General features: G+C 36.9%; 1 protein-coding gene across 4 annotated transcripts; it reads right to left on the bottom strand.

Annotated features, from left to right (window-relative positions):
* Nucleotides 1-532: 532 nt before the first annotated feature.
* Nucleotides 533-7,028, bottom strand: SWEET2 (Nodulin MtN3 family protein). Of its 4 annotated transcripts, none has more exons than XM_089146363.1 (7): nt 6,725-7,028; nt 5,705-5,741; nt 5,387-5,603; nt 5,139-5,300; nt 4,896-5,015; nt 4,650-4,783; nt 533-1,546 (listed from the first exon to the last, which is right to left on the bottom strand). In XM_089146363.1, exons 1-6 carry the CDS (start codon nt 6,786-6,788, stop codon nt 4,670-4,672), a joined length of 714 nt encoding a protein of 237 aa, XP_089002489.1. In that variant the 5' UTR covers nt 6,789-7,028; the 3' UTR covers nt 533-1,546; nt 4,650-4,669. The 4 variants fall into 4 exon arrangements, with proteins under 4 accessions (XP_089002489.1, XP_089002490.1, XP_089002488.1 ...); XM_089146364.1 differs by lacking the exon at nt 533-1,546 and adding an exon at nt 1,553-1,768; XM_089146362.1 differs by lacking the exon at nt 533-1,546 and having other exon boundaries at nt 1,775-4,783.
* Nucleotides 7,029-10,596: the final 3,568 nt, after the last annotated feature.

The raw sequence follows: 10,596 nt of genomic DNA on the forward strand, positions 1-10,596 counted from the left end.
AAATAAATTGTAAGCAAAGCTCTCTTTCTTTGGGCTCTGATGCTCCAGCGCTCTGCCTCTCGCTGTCTCATTGATCTCGCAGAGTTGAAGAAGAGGAGTAAAGGACGAAACAAAAGACTTTTTTTTTTACATTTTTTTTTATGAAGTTCATCCGGGGCCGGCTTCGCGCACCACGATTACATCCTCAAATTAATGCCGCCGAATGGGTGCGAACCCAAGACCTCCCCATGGGAAGTAGAGTCTTTAACCGCTTTACTAACAAAAGACTAAAAGAGAGAATTAGGGATAGGGTAAAGGTAAAGTGTTATAAGTGTAAAATTACATTTATATCCCTTAATATGTTACGGCACCAATTCGGTACAGTTTCAGTACATACCAACGGTATGAGTATCTGAAACCAGTATTGTACCGTACATAATTTTGAACAGTGCAGTTTTAGACGACGCGGTTCATTACTGTTAAACTATTTCATTTCACAATTGACACCCTTACACACAATGAGTGTGGTAAAAAAATGTTATTGTGCCCTCGCTCCCCCGCTCGAGAGGTGATCTCGAGATTCTCGACTCATGAATGAGATCGGACGATTCAAGAATGAGCTTTCAATGGGTCCACTATCCGGAACCCAACTAGAATCCCATCCACTAGCACATATAGGAGTTGTAGGAGAATGAATTTAATTGCAATCACTATTTGTAAGTAGGGTTCGAACGTAATTATATTTCATCTTTGAGTTTGAACGGTACTGGTTTTTTGTCTGCAAATTCAAAAAGATACAATTTATCTTCAAAGATTGTGAGTGATAGCTTTAGAGATCATCTCTCTTGTTCTTCCTTTGTTTTCTGGTTACATTCTTCTCGTATTTTCCATATTTTCACTATTTTTCTCATCATTAATTTCTTTACTACTGATGGTAGGCTCTTTCTGAAAACACATTTGTAATTGTTCAAACAAGCAAACAAAATTACAATTTTAATTCATTCAATTCCAATTGTTTACTGCATTCCAAGTACACAAAAGAAAAAATAGATTTATGTTCTGAATGTGATGCAACTCTCAAGATTTGGAATTCATTTATCATTAAAAACTTTCCCAATAACCCATAAAGTCTCATTTGATATTTGGCATTCTAACTCGTGATGTCCCAATTGTAGACATTTATTATCATGGTTCATGTGGAATCCAAGATCCCAAGATCGCCTCTACAGCATCTCCTCTTTTGGTTACAGAACAATTTCTTTATTTTTATCGTGGTTCGGTTCTTTCAGTAGATTTGTGGCTTCAACGCTTTAGTTTTAAATCATGGCTTTCTAATTCCATGGATGTTTGATATATATGTCCTTAGGTCCCTCAGCCATCGGGAGATTCTTCCAGTTTCATAATAACTAACAACCAGATGGGTTCATAAAACCAGATTTCAGGAAACTTCTCTGTAAAACATTCAAAAGGATATGATATCCGCATTACATGAGATATACACCATGGATCTTGCGGTGTCTGAGTCGAAAGATTTGCGTCACAAGTGTCTCCCCCTTTACACTCTCCCCTGAAAAAACACCCCACCCATTAAATAAATAAATAAAACTCCGATTTTCTTTGCTGTGCAGGGAAAACCAGAATTTATTGCAACTCTTGAGGAGCTTTGTGATTTCCTTTTGGTTTATTGACTTTCTCTTACCAAAGAAAAGGGAGAAGAAGAGAATAGGGATAAATGAAAGACGAAGATTAGTTGAAGTTGTTCCAAATTTCTTTCTTCCAGTATGGAATCCTGAGGTGAACAGTACAGCAGTGGCTTAATAAATCAATCTCCCATCAGCCACTCAATGGCACAGATTTATTTCATTGTATAGAGAAAACCAATCATTGTTAAAAAAAAAAAGAAAGGAAAATTCTAAATCAGTTAACCACATGATTATCACAGAGAGATGTAAAACATAGGATCCAATATTCTTTACCATGTATTATCAATATATTTATCTTTTACAGGGGGAAGAGGGGAAAGGAGGTGTTGGAATTTGGAAGCCCACATCTAAACGAATACAGCATTAATTCACGTTGCCTTAAAGGTAATTAACATCACATACAGATTACCATAATTCATCCAAGTCTCTGTAATCTATGGCGTCTTGATCAGAAAAATTTGAGGTGTTTTAAATCCCCCCCCCCTTCTCTCTCCTAATCTCCAATGAAGAAGCAAATATCAATACTATGCAAACAGAAATCTACAATCACGGTTTAAAAAGCCCCGAAATCCTCATCATAAAAAGGATCAGGTCGTTGCAAAACTTAAGGACTGTGACACAATATAAACTCTAAAATTCGCACTAAGAAAATGTTAGGGGAACTTATGCTCTATTGGCCTTATAAGCTCTCCAAGTATAAACATGAAAAAACCCTCAACAAATTGGAATTTCGAGCTCAGAATAGACAAGAAATTAGAAAATTGTCCCCTAAGAATTTCCAGTGATGCGTGCAACGGACTATTGGACCATGAAGGATCAGATGGAACTCCGAGAATCGAAAGATCCTGAGCAGCTCTAACTGTTGGTTTATATGCTTTGAGAAACCTGGAATTGTGATTCTCCCAGAAGTGAAAAACAGCAGCACCAAAAGACTGCTTATTTTTCATGGATTTTCAGGAGTCAGGCCATCCCTTACAAATTTCAAGACAAATCAGATGGTCTTCTAATTTTCAGGTGTCTATTATGTGAACTGTGAGCCTAAGACTCTCAGGATGACCAGGACTTTTTAATAGCTTCAGTCAGAAGACAAATGGTTTCTCACCATCTTTTACTGACAAAAAGTATACTTCAGGCTCAATAAACCCACAGTCTGGTAACAGAAGGCTTTCAACCCTCACTGAGTGTTTATTAACAAAGAAAATTTATTCATGTGAGTGTGACTCTAGGAGTATCAAGCGTTTGGTCCATGTTTTCAGTTTTCGCATATACCAGGACAGACCAAAACCAGAAATGGTAGCTATCAACCTGTTACCAGTTTCTTTTAATGGCCTCTAAAAGTCCCTTAACGATCGATTTTCATCCCAGGATCTCAGTTTTCATATATAAATAAGAAAATAAAAGGTGTATCCCAAAATTATAATGATAATAATCTACAATAAAGTTTAAAGGTTTTATGGGGTGAACACTATCCTAAATACGCTTAAGAACTGGACAGTACTCTCAATCATTAAACATACGCTCTGTTTCATGCTTTTGGGTAAACATTGTCCTAGATATATTTGCCATAACATGTAGAATCTCACCTCTTCATTTTTCTCCCAAACTGAGCCTTCCCAGAGAATTGTTATAGAGAACAGAATGACATATGTAGCTTATAATAACTATATTTGGGCATAGTATAGTGCACTTTTGAAGTGCCATGCCTTGCGGTTGGAAAAACAGCAAAACTCACAAAGTAGACAATCCAGAAATTTTTTAGCCGCATAGTGTTGTAAAATTCTAAGTTTGGACTGAAGACAACACTTAACAGTCTGGATTGTACCTACTTATGTTAGATGAGGATGCATTGGTCCAACAATGAAGAAAAATGGCAGATGGCTACTGCCCCTGCTCCCCTTTTGTCCCTTTAATATGCCTATACAAGCTAGTAGCAGACCAAAGAGAATCTACCAGATCAGACAATGTCCCTGTCTATAGATATATATCTGCATGCTTTTCTTATATATCTGTTTTATCATGGAGACCACATCGATGAGTGTGTGTGTGTGTGTGTATAAGAGAAGGGAGAACATACAATCATAAACAGCACCAAGGAAAGCATCATTTATATTAGATCTCAACACTTACTGTATGACACTTCCCATCATGCATACAGGACCCTTCCCCCCACCCCTACCCCAAAGAGAAACAAGAGGAAAGAGGAAAAAATAAAAAAAAGGGGGGGGGGGGGGGAAGAAATAGAAGAAAAAAGAAAAAGGGGAAGAAGAAGAAGAAGAAAATTTTTAATAAATAAATAAAACAAAAAAAACCCAAAAAAGAGATGAGTTTTAATTTCTTGCATTAGTGCCAAAATACATTATGCATAGGATGTTTGCTTCTAATGCTTAAAAGCAAGCGAAAAAAATCCAAACCTTCAAATACAACAACTCAGCCTTGTCCTGAGGTTGGCTACAAGGATCCTTGCTCTCCAATCAGCTCTATTCAAACCCATACTTGATACATACCCTAAGCCATGCATATTTTCAACCAAAAAATTCCAGATACAAGCCCTTCAGATTACAGGAGTCTCAGGAGAGACAAGACAAGCCATTGGCTATGGCATTGACATATCATTTCTTCTTTCTGAAATGTTGAGCAGTCCATCAATGTATGCCCAGTAAAGTCTCTGAATGCTCTTTCTTTTCTTTGCTTTCAACCTTTGTCCTCGTACATTTTTATGTCTTGGTTCTTAGTGTATAAGGCTAAAGCAGAAAGAACCTAACTGTTCTAATGAACTAAGCTCTGATTCAATTGCATACAAGCCTTTTTGTATGAAATTCAACATATTATATGGGCTTTCCATCATGGTTACAAGATTCAGATTTGAACTCACTCCACGCAAAAGACAATACAAGGGACCTCCTCACGAAAGAAAAATGAAGGATTACAAATTTTTAATGGAAAATAAAACTGAAACGAATTTCTTACCTCCATTTCAGAGAACTAATTCATGGAAATGCAGCAATCAAGGGTTCTCTTGAGTCTTCTCTGGACGTTTTGCTGTAGTAGCAGTACAAAACTAATTGTACTAACCCCAGAATGGATCCTATCCCATTTGGTGCCTGAAACTCATTTGGAAATGAAATCAGCAAAAAGAATATATAACAAGAAAAGAATAAACAGAAACGAAGCCAAATGGAGGAAAACCTAAACTAGGATCTAGAGGATGCTTACATAAATGAAAGGATCACACTTTAGCATTCCATAGGCAAGGAAAGACAAGCTCATCAAGAAGGTCGAAAGTGAAAGATAAAATGGCATGAACTCTACACTCTTCGTTCGGATCACCAAATTCTGGCAACAAAAATATAAGACAGGAGCAAAAATAGTTAATTCAGAGAATTAGCTTGAATACATTAATTGGATCTCCCAGATATAAAGAAAGCAAAGCAGAGGTATGATTTTAGATTGACGTACAACTATAAACAGCGGGGAAGCGAACATTGATATCAGAGAAGCAACACTCAAGTATCCAACAAATATCTGGCGGATACGATCGTCAAGAAAACTCAAGCTTATATATACAATTAGTGCAAATACGGTAAATACTGCCAGCAATAATCCCAGCATCTTCACCTGCTAGTAACATTCATGGACTATATGAATAACAACTCCTCATAATATCAAATAAATTTACATAAACCTTAAAGAAGGAAAAGTTATACCTTCTTTTTTTTCTCAGCATATAAAATAAAGATTATTATGTAGGTTAACTGGAAAACAGCCCCGATGGAATTGACAGTTGCAACCAATATAATATTCGGTGTTACAATAGGCATGCCATACCAGAGGCAGATCAAACAGTTCAATAAAGAATATATGTATGGCAACCCCGAGAACTCTTCTATTGATCGGTTTCTGATAATTCTGCTAAATGTGTGTCTGCAAAAGAAGAAAGTATTATAGATAACGTATAGGGACAGATTTTTCTCTTCTTTTGAATCCTCAGAAAAGGAAACCGGACAGGTGGTTTTAAAACTTACATAGGTGAGAGAAACAATACGAAAGCGAACACATTCCCTGCAACCAACAAATGGGCATTAGAAAGCCTTCCCTAAGCACATAACAACAAAGCCAATAAGGGTGTCTTGAAAACAAAAACGAAGAGAGGAGAAAATTTTATGGTGAGAAGCCAGAAAATAAGCTTTCAGGGACGCTTTCCCCTTGACGAGCGCTTCAGGAAGGAAGTTTCCTGCTATGCATTTCTCTGTAAGTCCACAATGCATGCCTTAAAAAAAATAAAAACAAAAACTTTCCAGAAAAAGTGACCTCCTCAGATGAAGTAAATTAACGAAGAGAACCCCATTCAACAAATTTGAGCATCAAAAACAAATTATTCTCTTTGAAAGGAGAAAATTTTATGGTGAGAAGCCAGAAAATAAGCTTTCAGGGACGCTTTCCCCTTGACGAGCGCTTCAGGAAGGAAGTTTCCTGCTATGCATTTCTCTGTAAGTCCACAATGCATGCCTTAAAAAAAATAAAAACAAAAACTTTCCAGAAAAAGTGACCTCCTCAGATGAAGTAAATTAACGAAGAGAACCCCATTCAACAAATTTGAGCATCAAAAACAAATTATTCTCTTTAAAATCAGACAACCCACTTCCCAACCCAAGCTGGGTCTTCTTTTATCTTCAGGTCTCCACTCTTGTTTCTTTCTTTTTGGTTAATCGCGCTCATGTGGATGGAATTTCCCATTCTCCAGATCATAAGACGCTGTTCGATCTATTTTTGAGCAGACAGAGTGCCCGATATCGCACATATTGCGAACAAAATAGAATCAGACACACAATAAGAGTTCCTCGAAAACATGAATATAATGAACTAACTTCCCAGAACAAAAGAATCGGAAATTTAAACTTGTAATCAAATGCACCTGAACGGACAATTGCAGTAGAAATCGTGGGTTTTCTTCCAACAACATTGCAGAGTAACAAAGTAAAACAAATGAAGCGTTGAGCAATCAAACAGCAAATTGAGAAAAAAACGAAGCATCAGAACGGTACCAGCGATTCCAGCTGCCTCGCTGAGGGTTGAATAGGTGGAAACGAGTCCAGAAGAAGTCATCATCAGTCGCTTCAACGGCTCCTAACAAAGAACCAAATCTCAATATGATACCACAGAATCAAGTCGAAACCTCTCTGAAGCTTTCCTCTACGTCTCTCTCTCTCTCTCTCTCTCTCTCTTACCAGTACAATCAATCAATAACTATTTATACATAATATATATTTTTACCACCACAAAAACAGCTACATGTAACGTTACTTGGCGCTTTCCTTTGTTCTTGTGCCCAAAAGTAATTGTGGAAATTTTTATGTGCAACTTAAATTCGCTTTTTCGAGATTATATATAATAAAGCCCAAAAGATCTTTAAAGCTGGGAACAGCTACCCAGGGTGCGGGAATAGCCTAACCCAGATCGGACGACACACAAATGTGTGATCACTGATCAACTCGTCTTCGTTGTTCCAACAAATCGGAATTTTCTCGACGATTTTAGCAATTCTAAGTAAAATCTATTCATTCTTTCCTAAAACAGGATAATAGCATTTTTTTTAATTTCTTTTTCACACGACCATTTGGGTGGGCCCTGATTTTTCTATTCTTGTCATTCTAGATCTTTTGCAGCAAAAGTATATTACCAAAGATACCATTAGATGCTCTGTTTCTTCCGTGGTCCACTACGATTATGTGAGAGAGCCAGACTCGGCGTGAATCATAGAAATCAAGTGAGACTTTGCTGGAACCGGTTTGGTCATTATGGTCATTATTGTCATTATTCCGATTCGGTTGAAATCAGAATCTGATTTCTCAAGTTCTCAAAACATGAGACCTCCCTCTACTGAAGTCATTTTGTCGGGGATCACCAGTTTCAAACTTTCAATTTGAATTCGCCTTTGATTTTGACTTTTGGACTTTATATTCATTAATATCAGGTTAATTTACTCTCCCCAAAAAGTTATCAGAATATTTTGGGTCCGGTTCAAGTTTTAAGTTTGGTTTTGAATCTTGTTGGTTTGGTGAGGTCGAATGTGGTTTCAATATTACAAAATCGTAGGTCTAAACATGATCCAATAAGCTCATCTTGGGTTAGTTTCGTTTTTACATTTATTTTTATTTTTTCATCAATTTCTTTCATAATTTGAGAGGAATATTCTTTGAATTGAAAGAATATAAACAATGATTTAACGCTTTTACAAATTTTATTAATGTATCAAATGAAAATTCAATTTTTTTATGTCTATATTTTTCAAACATAAGGGGTGTCAGGATCTTAAAGTCTCTATTTTTTTAGTGCCAATACAAATTGTTTTATTAATTAATATTAATATTATCATTTTTATATGAGACCTTGGTCATAGGCCTTGATTTGAAAAATCAGTTGTTAAGTGGCATGTGGAGATGCTATTAGAGAGGCATCTTCCCTTAGGAAAGTGACATTACCTTTTCGTCCACGTCTTTCCATACTCTAAATAAAAAATCCATAATCTAACACATTTTTAACAATTAATTTTATACTCATCTCTCTCTTTTTAAAATACCACCTAATTATAACTAAAATAACTTTTATTGGGTGCAACCTTAAAAGTTGGAAGTAACTGAAATGGGGGGAGGCACACTAGAAAACTGTGTTACACAAATTGAAGTGTCTAAATACCTAAAAAAAAAAAAAAACTACTACTGGTACAGTGGTACGTTTCAACTTCATTAAAGTTCATCATTACAACAATCTTACACGAGTTTGTGTAAATTCCTAAAAAAAAAAAAAAATTTAATTGACAATAATCAACAACTCACAATGGATAATCCAAGTTTTAATCCTCCTTGATTTTTTTTTTGGGTAGGATCTTAATGGTATATATAATAGTCCTCACTCACATCTTCTTTAAATTAATACAAGGCACGCTAGGGGTGGGCTGGGGGTTTGGGAGAAGGTCTCATCTCTTAACCTTGAGGGGTTGGCCATAACCTTGGTTCTGACAACAAAAAGAAAGAAATCCCATATTTCTTCATGGGGGTATGTCTGTCACTTCACACACATTTAAGTTATCCTAAATGTAAATGTGAGCAAGAAAGAAGGCGTCTTAAAAGCTTCGGACCGTATGAGACGCATTTTCGTCACACCTAACACAAGGTATCGCCCCATGTTTGTAGTTTGTACTAGACCAGATGGGTCACGCCCACCGTCCCACGTGAAAACCGTGATTTCCAGAAAGGGGGTTTCCTTCCAGGCTTCCGGCTCAAATCTGTATTTGTAAATTGTAATCCATCCAACCATTTTGTTATTCTCATAATAATATCTTCAGCGACAAAATTTCAAATTTTAAAATTGCACCGACCGTTGAGGTTTCAGTTTTCAACCATAAAAGGAAAAAGCAAAGAATGCGAGAGAATGGCAGATTATCTGGCATTCTAGATAAGTACAACCCCTGCCATGGCGCCGGTGGCAATGGATCATGTTTTCTTAAATCTTAAGTCTTTGGTCATACGTGTAAGAAACACCAACATATTCCAAAGCTTAATTAATTATACTTAATCGACATTTTGGATCACAAAGGTAATACTGTTTACCAAAAAACAGTAATACTTGTTGACTCAACCAATGAATTCTATCTTTTTTGAAGCAAAAGGGTTTTGTTTATGACGGTTGAATGGGTCAACATTATCAAAATCCAGAATCTGATAGATTTCCAGGTTGTATGTATATCCATTTTCTTCTCTCATCTCTTACATTATGGTTTCTGGCTACGGGACAACCTTACACTGTGCCCACCACAATTCTTTTTCTCTCTTCTCCTCGCAATTATGTTTTTTGGAGGAGTGAAGGGCACTCCTCCAGTCCTGCATGTCTCCTGACTGGGCCTACCGAGTTTGAATCCGTCCATATTAATATATGTTACTAATAAAATTACATTTGTACCCTTAGGCTAGTAGCGAGATCCGATTCCAATGCCGATCCGTCTTTTAGGTCTGGTAATTTTTTTTCTGGGCGAGGACATAATTGGAGAAATTGGCTCTCAAAGTCACTGAAAGGGCAATGATAAGAGCAACTCTTTCTCTGTTCCATTATTTGTGCGTCTATTTTTCATGGCCAGGAAATCGGCATCCACTTACAATGGAGTGATTGGGATCGTTTTGAGTTCTAGTTGGTGGCCCACACTTGGTCTGTCTCAACAATCAATAACGACATACCTAGCATGTAAATATGTAATCTTTATGGTTCAAATCTTCCTGAGAAGCCACCTCATCACCTGGACCTTTACCCTTGATTAACATGTGTTTGCTAATTATAGCCGTGTACAAGTAACATCACAACGTTTTAATTATGCTGGAAAGCTATTTGGTTGATTGTGAATTTGTGATAGATGTTTGTTACTATTTCACAGTTAGGGAAATGGAATAAATTCAAATTTTTTTTTTTTTCTTTGTGTATCTTTTTCGAATCTCACCCACTCGTAGCCTTGTGGCCCTTGTAGTTGTAGGTGAGAAGAAAGTTTCATCCGACACCAGACACGTCGTGTGCCCCAGTTGAGCCCTGCTTTGTTCGATTGCATGTCAGACGAAAAGAGAAAACCAAAACTGAAATTGGTTTTCAAACGAAAAATCGCAATCATTAAGTGGTGTGATTCGTCACGTTCGGGTATAAATAGAAAGAGAATAATCAACATGGGCTCTAAATGAGGCCCATAATATCGGATCTGGTTAATCGATTTTGGTTGGACCATTAAATTAAATGGGCCTCTTTTCCCCCCTCCCGTGGGCTGGGTTGGAATTTCAAATTACATTCGTTCTCTTCTTCCCATTGGGTTTTCGGGGGTCAACATTCCCGCCAATTTCATAATTTTCATCTCTTGTGTTTTCTCCTTCTTCTTGTGTTT

Source organism: Hakea prostrata, chromosome 2, assembly GCF_041222555.1.
Source record: "Hakea prostrata isolate BN-2017 chromosome 2, UWA_Hpros_2, whole genome shotgun sequence".
Lineage (NCBI taxonomy): Eukaryota > Viridiplantae > Streptophyta > Magnoliopsida > Proteales > Proteaceae > Hakea > Hakea prostrata.

What these genes read in the sequence shown, in the direction of transcription:
- SWEET2 (XM_089146363.1), bottom strand. Translation starts at nt 6,788, where the DNA reads ATGATGACTTCTTCTGGACTCGTTTCCACCTATTCAACCCTCAGCGAG. An exon ending in CGAGGCAGCTGGAATCGCTG is followed by an intron (nt 5,742 to 6,724) that starts GTACCGTTCTGA and finishes TGTTGGTTGCAG; the next exon opens with GGAATGTGTTCGCTTTCGTA. An exon ending in AGTGTGATCCTTTCATTTAT is followed by an intron (nt 4,784 to 4,895) that starts GTAAGCATCCTC and finishes AATGAGTTTCAG; the next exon opens with GCACCAAATGGGATAGGATC.